Source organism: Lygodium microphyllum, chromosome 28, assembly GCF_053477565.2.
Source record: "Lygodium microphyllum isolate KBCC chromosome 28, Lygodium_microphyllum_v1.1.10, whole genome shotgun sequence".
Lineage (NCBI taxonomy): Eukaryota > Viridiplantae > Streptophyta > Polypodiopsida > Schizaeales > Lygodiaceae > Lygodium > Lygodium microphyllum.
Genome location: NC_141162.1, coordinates 70,343,908 through 70,369,152, shown reverse-complemented (window position 1 = coordinate 70,369,152; position 25,245 = coordinate 70,343,908). Strand labels below are relative to the sequence as shown.

The 25,245-nt window shown below is 41.1% G+C and overlaps 1 protein-coding gene across 1 annotated transcript; it reads right to left on the bottom strand.

Moving 5' to 3' along the window:
* Positions 1 to 13,703: 13,703 nt before the first annotated feature.
* Positions 13,704 to 18,135, bottom strand: LOC148011581 (Calcium-binding EF-hand family protein). The gene is made up of 5 exons (XM_087670173.1): positions 17,632 to 18,135; positions 17,225 to 17,533; positions 16,745 to 16,972; positions 16,512 to 16,649; positions 13,704 to 13,952 (listed from the first exon to the last, which is right to left on the bottom strand). Exons 1-5 carry the CDS (start codon positions 17,848 to 17,850, stop codon positions 13,758 to 13,760), a joined length of 1,089 nt encoding a protein of 362 aa, XP_087526299.1. The 5' UTR covers positions 17,851 to 18,135; the 3' UTR covers positions 13,704 to 13,757.
* Between the last annotated feature and the right edge of the window lie 7,110 nt (positions 18,136 to 25,245).

Sequence of the window (25,245 nt, the reverse complement as noted above, 5' to 3'; positions counted from 1 at the left end):
ATGTCCATACCGGAAGCTATTGAGTTGAAGGAATAGCTCAAGCAACTGTTGGATCAGGGTTACATCCGGCCTAGCAACTCACCGTGGGGAGCTCCAGTACTATTCCAGAAAAAGAAAGATGGGACACTTCGACTATGTATTGATTACCGAGGGTTGAATCAATCAACAGTCAAGAACAAGTATCCTATTCCTAGAATAGATGAGCTTCTTGATCGTCTTCAAGGTGCAAAGATCTTCTCCAAGATTGATCTCAGGTCAGGTTACTATCAAATAAGGATCAAGGAAGAAGATATTCCAAAAACGGCCTTCAATACAAGATATGGGCACTTTGAGTTCTTGGTTATGTCATTCGGGCTTACAAATGCACCTGCCACTTTCAATAGATTAATGCAGGATATTTTTAGACCATATCTTGATGATTTCGTGCTTGTCTTCTTCGATGACACTTTAGTCTATTCTAAACAGGAAGAAGATCATGAACCTCAACTTCGGATTGTCCTTGAGACAATGAGGTCCCATAAGCTGTATGCAAAAATGAAGAAGTGTGCGTTCTTCAAGCGTCAGATTGAATATATGGGATTCATAGTATCATCAAAAGGAATATCAGTAGACCCAGCCAAAGTCAGAGATGTGCTTGAATGGCCAATACCAGTATCCGTCAAAGAAATACGTAGCTTTCTTGGCTTGACAGGATGGTATAGGGTCTTTATCAAAAACTATGCTTTGATTGCAGTACCTCTTACAGACTTACTAAAGAAGCAAACTTCTATTACATGGTCAACTCCCGAACAAAATAGCTTTGACAAATTGAAGCAAAGTTTGGTATCAACACCTATTCTAAAACTTCCTGACCTCAATAAGGAGTTCGAGGTAGTAACTGATGCCAGCATTCTTGCCTTGGGGTGTGTACTTATGCAGGAAGGTCATCCAGTAGCATACTCTTCAAGGAAATTGAAGAGTCATGAAAAGAATTATGCCACGCATGATCTGGAATTATTAGCTATCATCCATGCTCTAAAGCTTTGGAGACACTACCTGTTGGGTAACAAGTTTACTCTAGTAACCGATCATAAGAGTCTCAAATGGATTTTTACCCAGAACGAGCTCAACATGAGGCAACGTCGGTGGATTGAAGTATTGGAGGAATATGATTTTGAAATCAAGTACCGACCAGGGAAAGAGAATGTAGTTGCCGATGCACTCAGTCGCAAGGCATTCCTAAATTCCCTAATCTTGCAGAATCCATCAACGGCCAGATCTCTGGCTACAAAGGTATCTATGCCAAACAACCCTATACTTGAACTAGCTAGAGAGGAAGCATACCATGATTTGGCCTACCAAACAATGATAAAGGAAATATCTACCAAGGAGCAGAATCAGAAATTGCAAGCTAAGTATCAGGAATTTTCCATTGATAAAGGACTTGTCTACTACAGAACAAGGCTGTGTATACCAGCAAGCCAATCACTTAAGTAGAAGATAATATGGGAAGCTCATGATTCTCCTTTCGCAGGACATCCTGGCTATGCAAAAACTCTTAATGCAGTTAGGAAGAGCTACCATTGGGAGAGGCTTAAAGGTGACGTTCTCAAGTATGTCACTGAATGTTTGTCTTGCCAACGTATCAAGGCCAAACATGTCATGATGCCAGGGAAACTGCAACCGCTTGACATTCCCCAAATGAAATGGGAATTCATCAGTATGGATTCTGTTGTGGGCTTACCCCAAGTCCAAGGAGGATACAATTCCATTATGGTTGTGGTTGACATGCTTACCAAGGTTGCACACCTGATTCCAGTAAAGACAAACTATAAAGCCTCCAACATTGCAAGATTGTTTATCAAGGAGATATTCAAACTACATGGGTTACCTAAAAGAATCATTAGTGATTGAGATTCTCTCTTCACATCACACTTCTGGAGAGCTATCTTTGAAGCTATTGGGACTCAACTCTGTTTTAGCACTGCCTACCATCCCCAAACGGATGGACAAACAAAGCGAGTGAATCAAATCATTGAGGATATGCTTAGGGCATACTGCTGTCGAGAGCCGAAGAGGTGGATTCAATACTTGCCATTAGTTGAATTTGCCTACAATGCTTCTTACCAGCAGAGCATTCAAATGACCCCTTTCCAGGCATTGTATGGTCATGATTGTCGAAGTCCCCTAAACTTTTCTGATCCAACCCTAAGAGTTGAAGCTTCAAAACAAATGTTGGAGGACATGGATGATCAAATAAGGTCAATAAGACAAGACATACAAGCAGCCAAGGATAGACAAAAGGCATATGCAGATTTGAAACGTCAAGAAAGAGTCTTCAAAGAAGGAGACATGGTCTTCATTCGGGTACGCCCTAAAAAGAGTTCTCTATCCCTAGGAGAATGCAAGAAGCTAAGTCCAAGGTATTGTGGGCCGTATAAAATCCTCAAATGCCTAGGACCCAATGCTTATAGATTGCAACTCCCTGAGAACCTAAAGGTTCACAATGTATTTCATATCAGCCTATTGAAAAAATATGTACCCAATCCTAATCATGTACTTGATGACCAACAAATTGTAATGCCTAGTCAAGGAGTCCTTGAACTAAGGCCAGAAAGGATCTTAGATGTTAGGGAAAGACAGTTAAGATCTAGAACCTTGAAAGAATGCCTTGTCCAGTGGAAAGATTATCCCGAAGAGGATGCCACTTGGGTAGATGAAGGCACTCTCAACCATCAATATCCCCAGTTTATCTCGAGATAAGGACATCTCGATTCCTCCAAGGGGGAGAGAATGTAATATTCCGCGTGGAGAAAAAAAAAATGGGACTTACGGAAAATTTTTTAATTCCCCCCCTTATCCCTCCAGCCGACTGACGAGCTGGAGGGGGAAGGGAATAGAAGGAGCTGTAAGCTCCTTGGTGGAGCCTTAAGAGGGAGGGGGACCATGCGTGTTGACACGCCATGAGGAAAGATCCCCCTCCCTTCCACTATTTAAACGAGGGGAGGGGGCCGCTGTACGAAGGAGGCTGGGCCGTGAGAGAAGAGCCGAGCGCCGCCATAACTCCGAGCTAAAGGGAGGAAGACGAATCGCCACTGCCACACCAACATCTGCCCTCCATCACATCGCCATCGATTGCTGCAGTCCGTCCAGTCCCGCCGTTCTGCTGAATAAGCTTTTCCCCCCACGTGGAAGCTTTAGAAGCTTCCTGGGGAACCTTCTTAGCCCCCTTTCACCCCCCCTTATGTTCTTCTTTAAACCCCCTTTGTTTTCCCCCCTCTCGGTATAATCCTCCCCCCCTAAGCCTTGTTTTTCCCCCTCCGGATTTTTAATCCCCCCAAAGCCCTTATTACCCCCCCCCCCCCCCCCCCGGGTTTAAATTTTCCCCCCTAAGCCCCCTTGTTTTCCCCTCCCGGTTTTAATTTTTCCCCCTAAGCCCTTGCCCTTTTCCCCTCCTCATAGCTCTTTGGACTATTCAAGTCACAACCATAGGCCTACTTTGTCCTTAGGCTACCTTGCAGACTTCCATTCTCTTGCATTAATTCCTTCACTCACTTTTAAATCTTCTTGTGCAAGTGCTCTCGTAGTTGAGCTTTGTGTTCTTAGTCTTATCAAACAAGCCGGTGTCCACACACTCCCATGTCCTAAAAATCCAATTCATCATCATGGCTTCGTATGGTATCCCGTAAGGAAGAAATAGCCGTGAGATAAAAGATAGGGAGGGAAGTAGAGGGAGTGAAAAGAGGGAGTGAAGGAGGAAGAGTGGGGAAAAGGTAAAAGAAAAGGAAGGAGAAGACGGTGGAATTCCAAGAAGAAAAAAAAGGCTATCTCACATTCGAACTACGATGCCGCCGAAGAAAGTCCAAGGTGTAGCTGTGGGAGGGTCATCTCCTGGTATCCATGTGGATATCTCACCTCAAAGCCAGGTTTTTCTTCTTGGTGTTAATTCAGTTTTAAGTCGATCATGCAAAGAAAAATTGTTAAGGATAGGATATATTTGTTCGAGTTATTTTTAACGAAGGAGTTAGCTTATGAATGACAATGTATACAAATTAGCTTTCTTCAAATTGCATCAAGCATTATAAAATTATAGGCAAGATTAACCATTTACTATAAGTGTAGAAATCATATCTTGCACCATTAGTCTTATTCTTTTCGCAACGAATCATGGCAAAATGGCTAAATTCATGAAAGATTTCTTTCGATGCTCAAATTACTAGGGAGTTATATTTGCTAGTTGCACATCTTAGCAAGACAACTGTTGTTATTTGGCACGAGTTCATCTTTAAAGAAAACAGAAGTTAAATGTTAGGAATTAACAAGTATAAAAATTAGATATACGAACTCATTTGGAAAGAAAATGTAATGGGGAATTGCTGGATGACACTCTATTAACACTTTTCCCCTGTTATTTGAGAACTTGGGACTAATAAAGTGTGTATACACTAATTTCTCAGCTAGGCCTTTTGTCCCAAGGAGTATTGTCGCCTTTGTATCATCTTGGCATTATGCTATATGCCAAATTAAACTGTATTGATTGGGAAAGTTAATTGTCACAAGGATAGTAAAACTGTGACAAGACAAGTAAGATTACCTTCCACAAGCTAACCGAACCAATCTAAACATAGAAACATTCATACCCTAACACTTGACTACTTTCCTTACCGTAAGGACAATAATTTCATAAAGATAAGAAACTAGGGTTTTCCCTAAATGAAGAAACCCTAGGCCTGACATACGTCAGCTTAAAGAATCTAAATAGATTATTCCATCGCAGGACTTGCGCAACATGTATGAAATCATTTTGTGATTGATTCACAAGGAAAAAAGGAAAGAACACTTCCTTAGCAGTTTGCCATACAACTGGGTTGATTAATGGAAATGTTTGTGCTTGCTAGAGATTTTTAGGGCTCTGTTTGAATTATGAATTACAAATTAAAAAAGTACCTATACTTCAGGTTAAAGGCGTGAAGGGAGAGGCAGCTTTAGTTACCCCCGACTGCTTGCCTAACCCTAACCAAGGGGGTTGTTGACTGCGCCGGGAACATGGACCGAACCCACCACGAGAGGTCTTTCCGTTAAGCTCTACTTGGAGTAGGAGGACGCTTGGGTGCCAGGGGGGCTCTGGCCATAAATCCCTCGCCTTTCGGGTACTGCACGAGAGGCTAACGTGACTCGGGATTGGATCTCGAGGCCCGCATACTAGTTAACGGGCGGAAGCTTGGAATAGTGATCCCTGGAGATTACTGGTTAGCCTTCGGGCAGATTATAGATAAGCCTACAGGCGGAACTTCTTGTATTTCAAAGATAAAATGATGAGATGTTAAAAGAACTTGCTTGATGTTGTTTTTATATGTCACGTGATAAGATTACGTGAAGGAACCAGTGCTTAACAAGATTAATTAAAGAAGCTGATTGTTATATGTCAAATTAATGTGTTAGATAATTACATAACTAAAACAAACTGAGGAAAGTGCGGAGGATGGGCCATGGGTCTATCCTATGGTTGGGTGGTCCCGGTTAACCGGTAACTTTTCTCAAAAATCTCAAAGAACAGCGGAATGATCATCGTCATCAAAAAGAATAACCAGAACGATGACTTAGAGTTACGTCTTACCCGATTTACGTTGTTTTAGGGGAACGGAATGGGACTATGCCTTATGGCAGAGAGGTTGAGCTTTGCATCCCTCTCGTTTCTCATTCTCCTTGAACCAAGTGCAGCGTGAATCCGCTTCGGACCTGGCGTTTCTACGTAAAGTAGTTCGCTCGGGTCTGACGCTAGTTGCTGTTAGCTAATGACCCATTAGGAAAACCCAAATTTCGGTCGATCCTAAGTGGGAATAGCCAGGATACTTGCGCTACGTGGCAGATGCGGGAAGAACTAGATCGCAAAACCCGTAACATTCCATGGGAGTGCCGGGCGGAGCTTTCTAGACATCCTTTCTGATGGACTGCTAAGACGTGTCCTGGATGATACTAGGGGACACGTTACAGCATGAGCTCTGGTTGGCCTAGCAAGGTCCATGCTTCATAAGTCAAGATATTAAAATCAGCTCCTTCATCGATGAGAGCATGGACACTATGCTCTCTTTTTGCAGTGAGTTTGACCCTAAGATAAGCAGGTGGTGCTATGTCTTCATATTCCGGGTCTTGGATTGTAAATTCAAGCCTTTTGATACATGCCTTTGAGTCCTCAACTACACAACAAGATGTGGATTCTCTACCGATGTCTTGGGTCTGTGCAGTGTCGTTCAAGGTACATCTATCGTTAGGACTGTCATGTCTAGTCATCCTCGCAGTTGTAGCTTGATGTTGTTTCGTTCCGCTTTGACTAGATGCAGTCTGAATGCTACATATACATGTTTTTGTGGTGTGGCCTTTTTGCCCTTGATTGGCCCATTGAGGTTCTAGGGTCTCTGTTTGTCTTTGTTCGGGTATGGGCTTTTAATTGATGTTTTGCAAGTGAGAATATATGATTGTACAGAGGGGAGGTGAAGAGGGGTCAGAGTCCCCTCTATAGGGATCCAAGCAGGGGCAATCCCCTCGGCCCACAGGGCTGTTATGGTAAATATCATGCACGATTTGAAGGATCGTTCGTTGCCAAGTTTTGAACTACTTGCTCTAGATTTCAGTCGAGTGATAGATCTATGATGTGGTTTCGGCTCTATGTGGTCTCTGGGTCGATTTCAAGGTCTACATGTTAAACATTTGAAAAAATCAAAATTCGGCTCAACAAGTCTGAATTGCAGGGACCGAATATCCAATTTGGCTAGTCCGAATGTGGTTGTGTGAGGGCTAAGTGGCCGAGTGGACGAGGGCTGAGTCAAGTGGGCCGAATTGACCGGCTCAGGTGAGCCAAATGCAAAGTTGGTCTGAGTGGTGAATTCGGCCGGTCGATCGAGAATGTCAGCTTGTCCTAGGCAACCGAGTCGGTAGGGCGGAGGGCCAAATATCAAGTTAGTCCGAATGGTCGATTCGAACGGGCCGAGAGGTGGACGTCCGAGTGGTAGTGGGTCGAGTGGTCGAATACAAGAGGGCCGCAAGCCAATTCTAGGACTCGGTCCAAAATCGTCGTTACTCAGATTGGCCAAACACGGTGCGATTTTGATTGACACAACGATAAATCATTCGAATCACACGATTTAGGTCACTGCATATCGCATGTACCTCTAGATCAAAGCTATGGATAGAGGAGAAGAGTTGTATATACCTGGAATGGCAAATAAACTCCAACATGGAAATCGGCAAACAAATCAAATCCTCATGCCCTGTTTTGACAACAAAAATCCTATTGCTTATTTTTCTTTGTTTTTGTGCATTTTTTCCTACCCTAATGCATCCAAATCACAAAACAAACACCTACACTACTCCAACTTACCTTTTCAAATCCAAAAATAAAAAACCTACTTGCTAAGGAGATAGAATACCTCTTCAAACTCCCTCGCTTCCTACCTATCTACCTCAAGCATTGGTTTGGGGAAAACCCTACTTCAATGCTCAATTCGAAGCTCACAATTGCTCAAGGCTTGAATATGTTAGTCCCGACAATGGAACCAAAATGTGGAGGCGATCAACCGCCAAGACCCACGGACCACTTATTATTTCAAGTATTCCAAGCCGAGCATTAATGACTACCTCTCACATAGTCGATATGCCATCTTTCGCTACGAGTGTAGTGAGCTTACCTCGATCGAGTTACCTCCTCTCTTGAGCACTCCAGTAGCTCCACGATCCAAGTGCAAGCTTCAAGCAAGCTCCATGCTCCAAGATCCATTGCGGGGAGCAAGACAAGAGAAGAGAATAGAAGATAAGAAGAGAGGAGAAGATGGAGAGCTTCTCTGAGCTTCTCCACCACAGTCCCTCACCCTCACTCCCTCACACTCTCACACTCCCTCTCTCAAGCACAAGCTCAAGCAAGCAAGAACAAGGAGAAGAAGAAGAAGAAGAAGAGAGCTAATTTTGGCCACACACAAGAATGAGCTTCTCATTCACTTTTCAACTTTATATACAAAACCCTAAGTCCCTTTTGGGTGGTCATCCCCTTATCCCCTTTTTTACGTGGCCGACCGTGGCCTAGGCCCTTTTTCCCATTGTCCTCCTATCTTCCTAGCTTTCTTTTCTACCACCCATCTACCTTTACAAATTGCACAGGTGAGAGCCCAACACTTTTTAAAATAATTCATGGTGTGCCTTGCACTTTTTTTTATACAAAAGTATTGAATTGCACTTTTTCTTGTACGCCTTTCTCCTTGATTTAGGACTTTTCTGCACTTCTTGTGTTCCCAAATTCTTCTTAGCTCACCTTCGTCTTTTGTTTCACTTTTTCTTTGGCCTTGTCTTCCGCTTTAGATTTTTTGGCTTTTCCACCTTGTTCATTTGAGGGTTAACATGGTCTTGGCATACTTGGAAACGGGCTACAAAGGCTTTGTTGGCGCCGTTGGTTGCGCATAAGAAGCTCCCACTGGCTTGTAGGAAAATCTTCCTACCAGGAGGTCACCCATCTCTGCAGTGTCGTCACCGAAGTGCACTTAATTGCCATGTAACTATCCACTAGGCTAGTTCTTTTTGTTGTTTTCAAACATAGTTTAAATAAGCTAGTCTTGGGAGGGTTTCCCAAGTCTTTCTTCCATGAAATGGCATATAATACCTCATTAATAATAACAATTATCTTCATAAGTAGAGCCAGTTTCATAATTAGAGCTAAATTTTTAAAAAAGTGTAACATAAATCAATTTTCTTTGGAATGTATACGCACATTGTTTATTAAGTGATGGGGGATATTACAGACCCAATTCATAGTTCAAGGCCTTGAGCATAGATCACAACAAAGACACCAAACTAGATATCGCAAACCAAAATAGATCTACAAATGATCAATTTTGGATGAAGAGCCATGACTATGTATAATAGCTCGCACATATCGAGTCATCTCACATGAACTATTATTGGTAAACAATGCTATTAACACCCCCATACAAACCACCTTCACCCCTTCATAATGGTAAGGTTAGGCTTGTTAAAAAGTCACACTTGTTTTTTGAATTGATTAGGATAACAAAAAGTAAATAGAGCTAGAGATCTTAACCACCAAAGAACAAAAAACCAACAACAATACAACAAACTCTAGCATAATGAAAAGAAAAACATGGTCTCTTTGAAATTTTGAAATTTAGATATGGCACATATCAAAATTCACCAAGCCAAAAATCAAGCAAAAAGCTCTCGATTGGCAAGAACTTTCCCTTTGCTCCGTGCAATGTACCTACGAAGAGGAGCTCTACAACACCACACAGAAACCATGCAAAGTTAGCATGAGCATCAAGGCATGCATGGCAAAAATTAGAACACACTTGTAGATAGGAGAAGCAATCAGTCCAGGTTGATGGGCGAATCATGTTGCCAATCCAGGGGGAGCATTCTACAAATTGGGGAAGCCTCATGTTGCCAATCGAAATGAGCAATCTATCAACAGGAGGGCACTATGCCCTGTTGCTCAAGGCACTGCAGTAGGAGACACATCCCTCTACTCAAGGCTTGGGCGCCTCTGTTAAAGCCTAATTAGTACATCCTCCCTATCTTTGTAGGACAATTCTCATCGCAAATGGTCTCAAACTTGACCCCTCCATGCATGTGACATTACCTGTCAGTGTTGAGCCCCATCGCAACACCCTTCACATCACCAAGCCAAGCTTTTCCCAGTGTCACTTGAAGATGGCACCTCAGAGCTCCCCTCTCGATTCCTCACATGTGAGTCACCCACATCCAAGCATCTTCTCCTCAAAACTGGACATCAAACATTCCTTTGTAGCACCTTCTTCCAACATTGATGCCACTCAACTACGAGTACTATATCCTTATGTTTGGAGGATTGAAGAAGAAGATTTACTTACAAAAGGGGGAAGAGAATTGAATAGTCTGCATTCTGACTTGATCAACCATTGAGAGCATCAAAGCAAAGCATGTTCAAAGCAATTTTTCCAACTAAGGGGAGGGGCAGATGTTGCAAGTTGGGGGATCAATGTTTGCCAATTTTGGTAAGCATTTTGCAATGGAGGAATCAAGTTAGGCTATATGTGGGGGCTTTCCCATTTTGTCAAATCTTGAAATGGTACACTGTAGCACAGAGAGAGAGAGAGAGAGAGAGAGAGAGAGAGAGAGAGAGAGAGAGAGAGAGAGAGAGAGAGAGAGAGAGAGAGAGAGAGAGAGAGAGAGAGAGAGAGAGAGAGAGAGAGAGAGAGAGAGAGAGAGAGAGAGAGAGAGAGAGAGAGAGAGAGATGTCTCACCATGCAATGTGTCTTGCAATGTTCTACCAATAGAGATGCATGGAGCAACAACCATGTAGGACTGGGTTCTAATTGGTTGTTGCCCATGCTTTGTTTGGGGCAATTGCGACATGTGGTAGGGGCAAGAGTGTTTGCAATTGTGCCCCCCAAAAATGATACCAAGTTTTTGAATTCCTTTTTTAAATTAAAATTTCTAGTCAATTCCACTTGTCCTATTTTCCCTCAGCAGGACATTGATGTGGCACATTTGCAATAAGGTTGGGGTGCCCAAATTTTTAATGTTGAGGGGCCAATGGTGTGTAAAAAGTTAAGTGCTCTAGCATTGGCCCCTTTACCCTAGATGGAACTCCTATTTTTCAAGAGCTTAAATGCTTTTCAACTCCACCATCTCTCACATGGTCAATCTGATCTTATAACCATCTATTGTCTCATCCCTATCCTAAGGGAGCAAGAAAGCACCAACCAAGAGTTTGTAACACACTCACCTTCTCACCTTTATGCATTGTGGTCTAAATGCCTTCAAAAACTTGACGATGGCCTCACAGTTCAAGCATGATTCCTTCAATCAACTTCACGAGTCTATCACAACTTATCTACCCTAAATGCTCCAATGAAGACATGAAACCTAGAGACTATAAGAGATATGGTAGCCTCAACCTCAACTCCACCTTTCACCCTCCAAGGTATGGGAAGAAAAGATAAACACAAGACAACTGAAGAGAAGCTTTACTTTCCAAGTTCTTTACTTGTACTCACTCCCCCTCACTCTCTCCAAGTGATGTACAAGAATATAGGATGGAAGCAAGAAGAAGGTAGCTCTCAAATTTTCACGCACAAGAATAAGGTCCTCCATTCAATTTTTGGCTTTTATACATGGGTTCAACATTTACGATTCTAAGTAATCATCGCATCATACACATAATGAGATGGTTTCAATAGAGCCAAGTCGTTCTCTTAATATAAGGTTGGAAGAGGGAGAATAAGTGGTATTCTTGGGTATCCGTTTATTTGCTTTTGTGATTGCAAGTTACTAATTTTCTCCTCACAATGTGTATTATTCCTAATAGCTATACTCAAAATACATCTTTATGTTTATAGAATATGGATCTAACTTGGTTTAAATGGAGAAAATCCCCCCCACGAAGTATATATATTGGAAACTTTCCACTTGATGATGCACCAAAAAATCTCAATATGTTTTTCTTGCCAAGGATGAGAAGTGAATTAGGAAGCCCTCCCACTTTTTGGGCTCTTGATTGCTTCTTTCACTACATGCATATATCTCATTTTAATTGGACCACTTTACAAAAAGGTGAAAAGAAGATTAGCACATGTAACCTCTAACAACTATGAGTCTTTCTATTTACTCTTCGATACTCTACAATTTAGACCAAGTTTTTCTGTTTACTCTTGGGTACTCTATAATTTGGAGGGATCTAAATTGTTATTACAATAATAGTGCAACCTAATGTTGTTAGCACTTAACATGCAAATCAACCAAAGGTGTTAGCACTTAATATGCAAATCACAATGCAAAAATAACCCAAAGTTTTAGCAAGCAATATGCAAATCATGATGCCAAAAATTACAATAATAAATCACAATGGAAAAATAATCCAAATTTTCAGCACTTAATATGCAAATCATGATGCCAAAAACAATACAATGCATTCCAAAAAATATAATCCTTTCCAAATTTATTCCAACACAGTGCTTTTGCTTGACTTCATCCTTTGTCGCTATTTGTGGTTAACAAAATCTAAGGAAAACCCTTTCGAATAATATCAAGAAAGGCAAAATGAAATTCTAAAAGTAGAGAGAGGAGCAGTTTACTATTCTTCTCTGTGCTTTGCTTTGAGGAGAGAGGTGCTTACAAGGGCTAAAAGAGAGTTCATTTTTCCCCTTGTATTATTGGCCATGTGAAACCGATTTTTCCTTTCCTTGATAAGAGGTATATATTATGACTCATTCAACATATATTCTAGTATTAGAAATTTTAAGTCTAATGAAAAAGGAGAAATGACCATACATGGGAATGTGGAATTTATCTATTGTTATTAGATGAGCAAGACGAGTGTCCAACAAAAATCTAGCCTACAAGTAAAATACAGACATTCATTGTCAACAACATTCACACCCTAGCCTTCACATCCACTAACACCTTACTCTTCACATCATCAAGAGGTGCCAAAATTATTTGCAAATATATATACAAAGGCTTTCTCTACAAGGGCTTGAACATGTCATAAGAATAACTCCTTAATATTAACTACCCTTCTTGGGGCACTCCCTTCCAAATATTAGCCAAGGGAGGGGACATGAGGCACACTAGCATTGTTTATGTGTGTTGATAGAATAGCTAATTGATGGAAAAGAGCTAAGCTTGCCCACATTGGGACTCTCCTTATGGAGGACAAGGAAACAAGCTATAAATTGGGTAACATATGGGCTTTTATGATAACACCATGTAAACATATCTTCCCAACCAAATGTTATACTTGAGCTCACAGCCACACAATTATGAGCAAGAGTCTCAAATGTTATGCCATCACTATTAGAACTTTTAGCTCAAGAAATAACATCACATTAAATATTTCATAAGTAACAAGCATCAATTGCATTGTTTGGAAATTGGAACAATTAAGAGCATCAATTGCATTGTTTGGAAATTGGAACGATTAGAGTATATGCTACCTTTTAACTTCAATGCCCTACCTATTCCATAGTCAACATATTTAAGCTCAAAAGACTAATCAATTACATGATCTAAGTACACCACAACCATAAGAATGAATAAAATAGAATCATAAATATTTTCAATTATCAATTCTATACATTAAAAATGAATGAAACAAACAGAATCATAAATATTTTAAATTATCAATTCTATACATTAAAAATGAATGAAACAAATAGAATCATAAATATTTTAAATTATCAATTTTATACACATTCCATGTCACGTGTAAAGGACCAATAAAAGCCATTTTTTGATGTAACTACTATAATTTCACTTGTTCAAAGAGAATCTCAAAACTTTCTTGATGCATTTGTTATGCTCCTTGATTTCGTAAAAAGCTATGCACTCAACTATTTTCACTATTTTTTTGGGCATGTGAGCTTTGATGTTGATGGCATTCATATATTGAATGGTAGAGCTCTATGCTATCGCTATAGGAGTACCAATCCACCATTTCAACATGACTAAATGCATTGCCCCAAGTATAAAGGCAACAAACAAGATGGCCACCTACCCCAAACATGAATGCCCAAGCAAAGGCACAACTTCATACGTGTCCATGATAATGTTTAAATATCTTAAGAAGCATACACAATACATTCAAATGCTTTCTTAGGCCTGTCGCAATGTATTTTAAGTGCCAAAACAAAAAGGAAAAAACTTGAAAAAGAATGTTTAAATAAGGACATGATTTGGGTATGTGCCGATAAAAGAAGCCTTGGTGAGTGTATTACATGCCAAGATTGACATGAACATTAGAGTTTCAAACAATCTTGATAATTTTTATCATTTGCAACAACACTACATGCCACTGAAATTGGTTTGCCTTGAAGTTGTAACATAATACCTCCAAGAACCTCAAGCATGCATTTGCAAAACTCTTCCTTATTAACCATTCCTTCCTCCTCAATGTTTACGAGTTTAAAGGACTCATCAATTACATGATCCATCTGTCAAGAGAGAGAGTAAGCGGTATCAAGCTACTACCTTGCCAATATCTAAGCAACTTAAAAATCCCAAAAATCGTCAAGAATTAATATTCCACATGTCAAAATTAAAAATGTCTTAAACAATGTGAAAATGATAAATATCACAAATGGCAATAAACCATTCAAAAGCTGAAGTTAATGTCTCTAAAAGGTTTTTCAAGGTTGTTATCATTTTTAGGCTTTGCTACCATAGCAAGATCACATAAAAGGTTAATTATCAAGTATCATGCGAGATATCTTACTATACATTAAATATCACAAATGGCAAAGTTAGCTTCTGTAAAAGGTTTTTCAAGGTTGCTATCATTTTTGGGGTTTGCTACCATAGCAAGGTCACATAAAAGATTTATTATCAAGTATCATTGGTAAGATATATATTCTCCATCCTTGAACAACAAAACATGTGACCATCTTGCACATGTGAATTACATAATATTAAAATCTCAATTATACACATCAACTTAATTTTAAAAATCAATATTTGATTTACATACCTATTCAACCTACCAAAGGAATAGTAGTCGAGAAGAGCAATTAAATATATGTAAAAATCAACATTTGATTTACATACCTATTCAACCTAGTACTTTCCAAAAGCAATACACCTACCACTTTCCAAATGAATAGTAGTCGAGAAGAGTAATTAAATATTTGTAATATAAGACATGAAAAGACGAAACACTATATGCACCAAACCACCAAAGGACACTATTGTAAAGACTCCTTGAGAAACAAAACAATCAATACATGCACGCTTATTATACCAACCAAAATAAAAATGAGATTCCTAATTCTTCACCCCTACATAGTTCCCAAGTACCCAATGGAAGTGTTCTGTAAATATACCTTCCCAAATAGTTCTCAAGTCCTCAATGGAAGTGTTCTATAAATATACCGTGTCATTTGGCAAAGGACCCTATACCATGTCATAAAATTTACATTTTCTAGGCCTTCCTAATATAAGAACAATAAAATGCAACAAAAATTACACTTTGCCAAGCGATACAATAGCAATCAATCCTCAAGATTTTTAGGGGATCGTTAGAGTGAAAACACATATTAGCTAATGAGAATAAAATAACATTTAAAAGGGCCAAGAGAAAACTATGATTCTTTCTCTAGTTGAAGAAAGGGTTGGACAAGGAATTCAACTTTTTGAGGCATTCACTTTGAAATTCTCTCTTGCAGTTGGAAGCTTAAGCATAGCTAGCCATTGACCTTATAGAAGCATTCACTTTGAAATTCTCTTGTTGGAAGCTTAAGCATAGCTAGCCCCCAACCTTATAGAGGCATTCACTTTGAAATTCTCTCTTGTTGGAAGCTTAAACATAGCTAGCCACCGTAAGAGTAGATTGCTACTTCTAAAGGAGGCTTTCCAAGCTAACAATAGTGGTCCTTTGCACACGTCAAGTTGGTTACACACCAAATGATGGACACCCACTTTATAAGCTTTAACCAATCAAAGTTGGACGTCTGCAGTCTTTTACACACTAAAAAGGACATGACCTATTGTTTACCTACTAAAAATGTGAACTCCCCTGCCCACTTTGTAAAGTGGCAGACAAGGGTGCAATTTTTGCATTTGCAACCAATCAAAAAATTTATAAGCTTATTATTTCTTATTTTTTTACAAATTGTGTCCATTTGGTGTGTAAAGGTATGACGCCCGTGTCCACGCCCAATTTCAAAAAGTGCATGCCCACTCTCTGGGTGGGGTTTTGACCGTCCATCACTTCTTTGTAACCAGCCTCCTAAGTGTAGGTTGCTTCTTCTAAAGGAGGCTTTCCAAAGTGTAGGTTGCTTCTTCTAAAGGAGGCTTTCCAAGCTGCTAGTACTAGTCCTCTACACCTATAATATATATGTGTGTTGAATTTAGACTAGAATCGATGGACTTTAATTAACATCCCTTTGTGAGGGAAGGGCTAATTGAGAGAACCTCTATATAGTATACCAATCTCTACTATCCCGAAACCCAAAAGACCTCTCGTTGGTTAATCCCTTTCAATGACATCATTCACAAAAAGCAACAAAATCAAACCAAATAGAAAGCCAGGGAGGTCATTTCTGAATTCTCATTTCTGATTTCTGATCCGGCACCTTCAACCTGCATGAGAACATCCTTCCATTCGTTGACTATCATATATGAGCTGTTTTTATTCACGGCTCTCCATGGGGCTATAGCAAGAGCCACACACCCCAAGATAGGCGTTCAATTGGCATAAGGACATCCTTCCATCGGCATTGCCTATCATACGAGCCTTTTAAGATTCACGCACATTCGCCTGCAAGAGTCTAATCGAGAGAGGCTTAATAATATGCTGCACTCGTTCTTTTGTGGTGGGTAGTTAGTTGCTTGCCCTATCGAAACTTCTGCACGTTGTCTCTGGTCACATGTAACATGATCAGGTTTGGTGGACGGGGCTTGTGATTACGTTCCATTCGTTACCAACGTCGATTAAACATAAATATGCATGTAGATGTAGATGGGAACAATTGTGATGTGAGATGGATGGTACGTACTTCTTCCACCGCCCCGAGAGGAGGTAAGCCAGCGAAAGGGGCTACCAGGTCCAAGCCCAGCCGAAGACGCTGCTTTGGCAGCAACTCCCGGTGCTTTGCCACGGTGGGGACGAGCGATCGCCACGTGTCATCGAGTGTCTGAAAGCAGAAGAATATTTTTGTGAGATCGAGTATCATTGGTTGATGGGCGGATTAGGAGGGGAGATTTATTTAATAAGAGGATGGGGACGGACTCGCTGTAAAGCAAGTTTGCTGGTCAAGAATGTGGAGATGGTTGAGCCGTCGAAGGATTTCTCAGAGTGGGCCACTGTAACCGGCTTCTCGCGCATCCTGGACGCTATGCCATCCAGAATCTTGCGGTACGCATCCAGCAACTCGTCTTGGGAAAGCCGCTTGTCAAGGTTTATCCCCTGCCTCCTCAGGGCTTCGAGGCACGGCTCCACGACGTCCTTCTGCATCATCTTCACACTCCAAGACGGGCATCTCAGAAAAACAACAAAGAAACAGTTTGATGAGCAAATCTAAAACATCCTAATAGCGTATGATCAGGGATGATGATTAGCACGAAATTGAACTTGTGCTACTACTTATACTTGATTATATAGATTAGCTGATATGGTAGCATTGTTCGCAGAAAACTGGCCTTAATTTCTTGGCTGGATTTCGAAAAAACTGATTGAAATTCAAGAGGGAGAGGGCTTGAATCTCAGTACCCGATCGTACGCCGGTGGCATGCCCTGTTGGAGGGGAACCTTGGTGAGGGCCTGCCTCAATACAGGCTCGGCGTTCATGGAGGTGGCTGAGCCGGATGTGCCTTGAAGCGCCTGGCTGAAGGCTGCCACGGCATCCACTTCAAACGCGGGGCTGCTGGCGTAGGCCTCCAGCTGCCTCCCGTCAAGCGTGAGCAGCCACACGGGCTCCCTCTCCAGCCCATCTGCCACGCCCAGCAGCATGTCCCGCAACACGCGGCCAAACTCGTCTTTCGTCACTGCCGCCCCACCTCTCACAAACTCCGCCAGCACCTGTAACACATAATTACTTACCCATAGCCAATTATAAATACAACATGCATGATCTCATCTCCGGAGCATCATAATCATAATATGTGCGTATGCAGTGCCTCGTCATAGATGTGGTCCGCCTCTTTTGAGGAGCCTTTCGGAGGGAGGCCTAAGGCGCTGCCGATGGCCAGCACTACCGGCTGGAGCTCCTCGGATGAGAGCTGCCCGTCTCGACCTTTGTCCAGAGCCCTGAACTTCTCCAACACGTACTTCGCAAATGCCTCTCTATCCTCCACAAGGGCCTTGATGCTCGACCCATCCATAACCCTCTTCTCCATTCTCTCTCTCTCTCCGTCAGGTTCTCTTCTCTTGGCAGGGCTTAGAACGCTAGAAGGTATATAAGGTTTCCTTCCTTCTTTCTTGCAGGAGTGAGATCGGAGAGCGGAGTCGCGCGTCGTGTCGACACAATATCGACCGCGCTACACGTGTCCTGTGCATGGAAAAAGGGCTCGCCCCGCCGAAATCTTTGAAAATTGCTATCAGCGTGCACCGTTCGTGTATGACGACTCAGACGCAGGAGTCCGACCTTCACCGCATAGAAGCTAATGGGGTGATTGCGATTTTGCATTGCAACTTTTACAGATTTGAACGCCCGTGGACAGGTGATATTAAGAAGAATTGGATAAGCTTAACTAGGCCCTGTGTGTGCTTCACACCAATGTTTTTCTAGTGCTTCACACTTGGATTTGAAGCAAACACTTTGCCTTCCAATGCATGTTTCATGTTGCAAAAGGATACATGCATGTTTCTCTCGATGTTTCGTATTGGTGTTATTAACAATTAGAGCACTACATGTGCTATGGCACACAATCGTGTTAGGTTGATGCTTGGCAATGATGCTAGTAATAGTATGATTTTTTCATCACGAAACACAAAACCTATTTTTAAAAACATTTGTAATATCATACTTTTGACATCATTGAAGCCACAACATGCCTTCGCATCATGTATACCCTGGCCATAACTAATTTTTGCATGCTATTATGATTACATGAGAAGGTAGTCCAACAATAGGGAGACATACCTTGAGATTTGTAGATTTTCATCCTTGCATTTGGAAGCTAGATTTAATTTAGCCAAAAAGTAAAGAAAATTAGGAACAAGTCTACATTTCAAAGCTATTCATGTAGCCCACATTTTACATGGTATTACAAAAATAAAGTGTGAAATAGCCCGTGTGTAAAAAATGCACACATGCACACACCCAAAATATGTGGGAAATAGATGCAATATAATGTTTTCATAGAAATGTTCAATACTAAATAGATAACTTGGCAAATATAGTTGCTTGGGAGCAATCTTACCAAGTCTTGGGAGAGGGGAAGAAAGTATGTATGCATTAGTGGAGGGATGGAGTATTGTGCAAGGGTAAGGCAATCAGGGTAGAGCAATGGTCATCAATGTGTTGTGGAGCAATCTAACTTCTCATGCCTTCCTAACCAAGATCATAATGTATACCCTAAATCCACGGATTTGAGAAGCAACACAATATAAGCCAAAATTGAGAGAGTTTTGATAAAAGTAATATTGACCCTAATTATGAAAAATCATCATGCTAACAATGGCCTTGAATGTTGGCGTCCTCCATGTAGCCTATGATTCTCACATTCTCTTTCTTTGTGTGTGTGTGTGTGTGTGTGTGCGTGTGTGTGTGTGTGTGTGTTTGTTTGTTGTACATCAAATTGAAGGGGTGATTAAAGGAGCATTACATACCCATTGCACGCACGCACGCACGCGCACACACACACACACACACACACACACACACACACACACACACACACACACACACAAATAATATGTGTATATCCTAGGAATATGGGAAGAAGGTATGTATTGTAGGTGACTAGCCTAGTTGTGGATGGATTCTTCTATAGCGGTTCTAGCACCACTACCGTGGCATTAGTGGAGTAGTGGAGTATTTTGTAAGGGAAAAGCAATTGAAATAGAGCAATGATCATCAACATTTCAACTAAGTTAGAACTTATTATCATAGCTACATTACAACTCCATCATATAATCATATTTGCAATGTCTTCCTCAACCTACTGCCTCCTCCATCATCCTCTTGTGAATCCCTACCATGAGCAAGTGATTTGAAAACTCCTAGCATATCCTCAGCTAAATGCGAGAACCCATGGCATACTCAAGTTACATGCATGCTTGTAGCAAATATTACCCACTAAATCTACGTCTAACACTAAACATAATAAGGCAATCCCAATCACTAAACATATGAAGGGTAATCCCAATTTGATGTATGTGTTACTTGGTGTGCACCTTTTTTTCAAACTCTAATCAATGTACATAGAAGGGAGGAGGGGAGTGCCACAGAAGCTAATATTTTCTTTGAAGAATTAATTAGCATAAACTATAAAAGAGGAGGAAAGACTCTATCTATGTCACGAGTAAAGTTGCTACAAATTTAAGGTTTCTTCCATGCCAAAGGACATGGGCTTTATGTCATTCTGAGTGGGAAAGCAAAACCACATATATTTAAAGCTCACCTCAAGCTCATCAACCCCTTTATTGAAAGTAGTCTAAACCTAGGAGCAATGTTCTTTTATTTTGTAGTGACTAGAAATAATTTGTTTGCTTCATAAACTCCATTTTCTATAGGGATAATGGAATACTACTCGAGTAAAGTTTTGCTAGCGATGGCTCACTACTTGGAATGAGTTACATGTGTCACTCGAAGTCCACCTCTTTGCACCCTCTCCCCCTACTTATGCAACTGCCTCAAGAGGCACCTAGGAGCCTACTAAGAGGCATTTGACAAATGGAAAACCCCTTTTAGAATAGGCAATCTTGTTGTTGGATGAGAGAGAGAGAGAGAGAGAGAGAGAGAGAGAGAGAGAGAGAGAGAGAGAGAGAGAGAGAGAGAGAGAGAGAGAGAGAGAGAGAGAGAGAGAGAGAGAGAGAGAGAGAGAGAGAGAGAGAGAGAGAGAGAGAGAGAGAGAGATGTTGGAAGTAGAGATATCCCCACTAGTGGAAATCTTCATGATAGCTTTAGCTGGATCCACAATGACACCCACAATAGTAGAGAAGGGAAAAGAGGAAGTAGATGCATGCACATATCCCTTGTCAAGGATCATCTCTATCATAAAGAGAGAGAGAGAGAGAGAGAGAGAGAGAGAGAGAGGAGAGAGAGAGAGAGAGAGAGAGAGAGAGAGAGAGAGAGAGAGAGAGAGAGAGAGAGAGAGAGAGAGAGAGATTTGTGCCCCTTCCCATTTTTCCTGAGCTATGGGTATGTAAACCTTGCCTTTGCCTTGCATCCCATGCTCTACCCACTAATGCACCACATGATGAAACTACTTCTTTGCCAAAATTGTTCCACCTCCCATGTGCTTTGCCAAGTATTGCTGCCCGTATAGAGACAGAGACAAAGAGAGGCAGAGAGAGCATGGGCTCGCGCGCGCACACACACACACACACACACACACACACACACACACACACACACACACACACACACACACACACACACACACACACACACACACACACACACACACACACACACACACACACACACACACACACACACACACACACACACACACACACACACACACACACACACACACACACACACACACACACACACACACACACACACACACACACACACACACACACACACACACACACACACACACACACACACACACACACACACAGAGGGAGGGAGCTTGTCATGCCATGCTACTTGCGCTTGCCACATGATGATTGCCTTCTCCTCAACTATGTTGCCTCTTCACTATGGGGACATGCCATCTATTACATCTCCCTACCTGCATACCTTGGAGATAGAGAAAGAGGGGGGGGGGGGGGAGAGATCTTATCATACCATGTTGACCTGTAGTATCCGCTTGATTGCATACCTTGAACACACACACACACACACACACACACACACACACACACACACACACACACACACACACACACACACACACACACACACACACACACACACACACACACACACACACACACACACACACACACACACACACACACACACACACACACACACACACACACACACACACACACACACACACACACACACACACACACACACACACACACACATGAGAGAGAGGGGGGAGGGAAGCAGAGACCTTATCATGTCATGTTGACCTATAGCATCTACTTGATTGTGTACCTTTGGGGGGGGGGGGGGAAGAGAGAGATCTACATTGGAGAGGAAGAGAGACTATGTCTCACATATGTGTGTGAAAAAGAAGGAAACAAAAGTGCTTTGAGTGACCCCACCCCCCACATCATTTGCCTAACCACACTTTCTCCACATAGTGAAAGCTTGTGGTTGGTTTTTCTTTCTCTCTTTTGCACCACTGTCATAGTACATTTAAAAACTATAGAATTAGGAGAGAGCCTCGTCGAACTTGGAAAAGCTTTTGGTGCTTCAAAGGAAGCTCAATAAACTTTATTTTATCATGGAAGAAAACCTAAAACTTATGCACGCACACACAATTTCCGATTTCAAAAGCTTATACACAATTTACAAATAGAAATTTGCGGGTTTCTAAGGATAGTAATACATGTTAGAGCCTATAATTTGACATTTTTTAGCAAATCATTATTGAGTGATACCTAAGTAAGAGTTTTAGCATACACTTTTTTTGTTATATTATTAGCTCTAAGGTATTCTCTTTTTACTAACCATTTTACAATTGCCCCCATATCCTACGAGCTTATATTTAGGTTCAAAGACTCTAAGTCAATGAGTGTTTGGTAGGTTGTTAAACTTTTACTCTCATGCTTGTGAACTTAATGCATGCATTTTTCACGATTTTGTGTCATTCTTATGAGTTTATTGATGTGTCCATCGGTTCTTATTATGCATTTATTGATAATATGGAATGATGAAGCTTAGTATAGGTGATTATGAAGGTATAGATTGATTCATGAAATGATAAACCTTATATTATTGAGTATGAAAGTATACATATGTTAATGAATTGCACACTCATATTTATGAATGATTGAATAGTTCATCCTCATGTTATGAGCTTATGGAGTGGATTATTCTACAAACGAACATATTCTTTGTTGTGCTCATGATCTTATACACATGTTGGGTCATGCATTTGTCTATTACATGGTCATTCATGTGAGTTCTTTCTTGGACAAGATGCACTCTAGGTTGGGGGCTAGTAAAATGAACACAATCAAGTTGTCATAGGGATCATCCATGTGAGTTCTTTCTTGGACTAGCTATACTTTAGGATACAAGGGCTAGTAAAGTGAACATAATCAAATTGTCAAAATGAACACAATCAAGCCCCAAATAGAGTTGAAGTTTTCAAAGAGTGAACCACTCTAATTTGATTTGATAGTCTTTGAAAGGTTGAGATTGAGCCACATTTCTCTCCAAATTGCTCTATTTCTAGTCCTTGAATGCAACCCTTCTCTTTTTCTATTGTGGCACCATGATTCCCTCCATGTTTGCAATAGAAATTTTAGTGTTGATATCTTTCTGTTGAGCAAGATGCCCCTTATTTAAGCACAATATAACCAGGCTTTTTATGCAAAGATGAAAGAGACAAATTTTTTATATCATTGTATCATATCTCTTAGCTCACAGTCATGAATTAGATTTTGCATTAAAAAATATTTTAATATTGCTTCTAAGCATTTTGGATAAGGTCATGTGAATAACTCATTATTATTTTATTATTTCAACAATATGGAACCCCTTCTATGATGCAAGTTTCCTTTCTAAGAATGATTGGTCAATTAACAAATGATTTTATTTCATTTTTGGGCCATGAGGTCACTAGTCCATGATCTCAGCTAGTGTTAATGGTGTGGCTCAAGGTCAGACTCCTCACTTCAGTTGAGTTCTGTTAGTGAGGGTGGTATAGCAACGTGACAGTTGATGGTTCCTTGATTTTTGTTGGCATAGGAGTGTCCTCATCTTGCTCTCCGCTTATGGTGGCTCCTTACTTGGTAGCTTCTCTTGCTATTGCTTCACATTCTTCAAGTGAAGAGGGATAGGTGTTGTGTGTTGTGTGTTAGAGGGTCATACGAGGATGTGTTGTTTTATACTTTTGTAACATTTCCAGTGCCTCTCCCATAAGACCCCCCCCCCTTTTCAAAATTTTAAAATTAGTTCAAATTTTTTTACCTCTCTCTCTCCCCCTGCCGACAGCATGTCGGGGAGAGAGAGAGACAGAGAGAGGGAGTAAGAATGGGAGAGGGGGCATGCACCCCCCCAGGTGTGGGGTGGCGGCCCGCCAAATGGCCGTCTCCCCCACCCATGAACTACCTCCCCACTATATAAGGGGAGCCCCCCTCCCCCCTCTGACAATCGTGGTCTTCAACGCCACCCCTGCCCTGCCTAACACGCCACCAGGCTGCCGGATTGCCGCCCCCACACCTTCATCATCAACATTTACACCTTCTTCATCATTCTTAGCACAATTGAGGAGGAGGAGGCGCTGTCAGGTCTGACTGACAGAAAATCGCGTGAAGGACATAATTTGTTTGTGAAGGGAGTTCCCTTGCGGGAAGGACGGATTGCCAACTTGCAAAAAATTTCAGCACACCCTCCACCTGCCCGACTTATTCCTAAATCCCAATTGTGATGGCCCCAAAGCGCCACACAAGAGTAGCATGCATGGGAGTAAGAGGAGCACATGTAGGAGTCCCCACCCGAAGCACAAGAATCGATAATACCCCTCCTACGGATGTTCAGGTTCCATCAAATTCACCTTTTTCATTTCTGCATGATATGGGTGCATTAAGTATAAATTCGCATAGGGAAAACTTAATTGCATTGGAAATTTACTACATTAGAGCCCTCTGTTTTAAAAAGATCATAAGAATGTTTGAAAAAGTTTTAAATTGCATTTCAAGGTACTTATGTTTCTCGCACCATCATGATGAAAGGTTGTTGCACTTTGAATATATGGTTCATGTGTTAAAAGATGCACTTATGCAATAATGTTCTAGTCACATCTCGCATATAGGTTAAACTCTAGGTTGGATTATCAAAAAAGGCCTACGCCTTGGACATTTGGAGAGGATAATTCTAGACAATCATCGGATTGTTTGATTAGACAATCTTTAGAGGGACAAGTGGTCCATAAGGGAAAAAGACGTGATCTTAGGGTTCTCATCTTAAAGATCGAAGGACCAAACGTTAAGATCTCACAAGAAATCCTAGAGCCAAATCAATCTTTAGCTTAGCGAGACTAGGGTTTTGGATTGGGGTCAATGAAACTCCCAAATCCTATACATTGATCAAAGGTATTCTTAATCAAAGAATGCCATATGACTGGAGATGTAATTCCTCAAGATAGGTATTGCTACCTATCTCATGCAACAAATCTGCAAGGTCATATGCTATTGCAACTAAATCATAAGATGCTACTACTACATCTTAGGCCAAGGAAGGCGAGATCTAATTACAAGTTAGATTCGTTAAGAGTCGAGTAGTCGCCCTACTACAACTCTCTCTCTCTTGGGGACTGATTTGTCAAACTTAGGGCAATTGTGAATTGCCAAGAAGCAAATTGACCAACCAAGGACGATGGGGTTGTCCAAGATCTATTTGACTATAGTACGAGGAGACCTAAGGTAATGATAATTGGGGTCGGTAGGGTATAAACCCTAACCCAAGGAAAAAGGGTAAACAAGAA

Excerpts from the sequence above, each read along its gene's own strand:
- LOC148011581 (XM_087670173.1), bottom strand. The coding sequence starts at position 17,850 with ATGGAGAAGAGGGTTATGGATGGGTCGAGCATCAAGGCCCTTGTGGAG. Across the intron at positions 17,534-17,631 it reads CGGACCACATCTATGACGAG|GTGCTGGCGGAGTTTGTGAG; the intron begins GCACTGCATACG and ends TATGTGTTACAG. Across the intron at positions 13,953-16,511 it reads CTCTCGGGGCGGTGGAAGAA|ATGGATCATGTAATTGATGA; the intron begins GTACGTACCATC and ends CTCTCTTGACAG.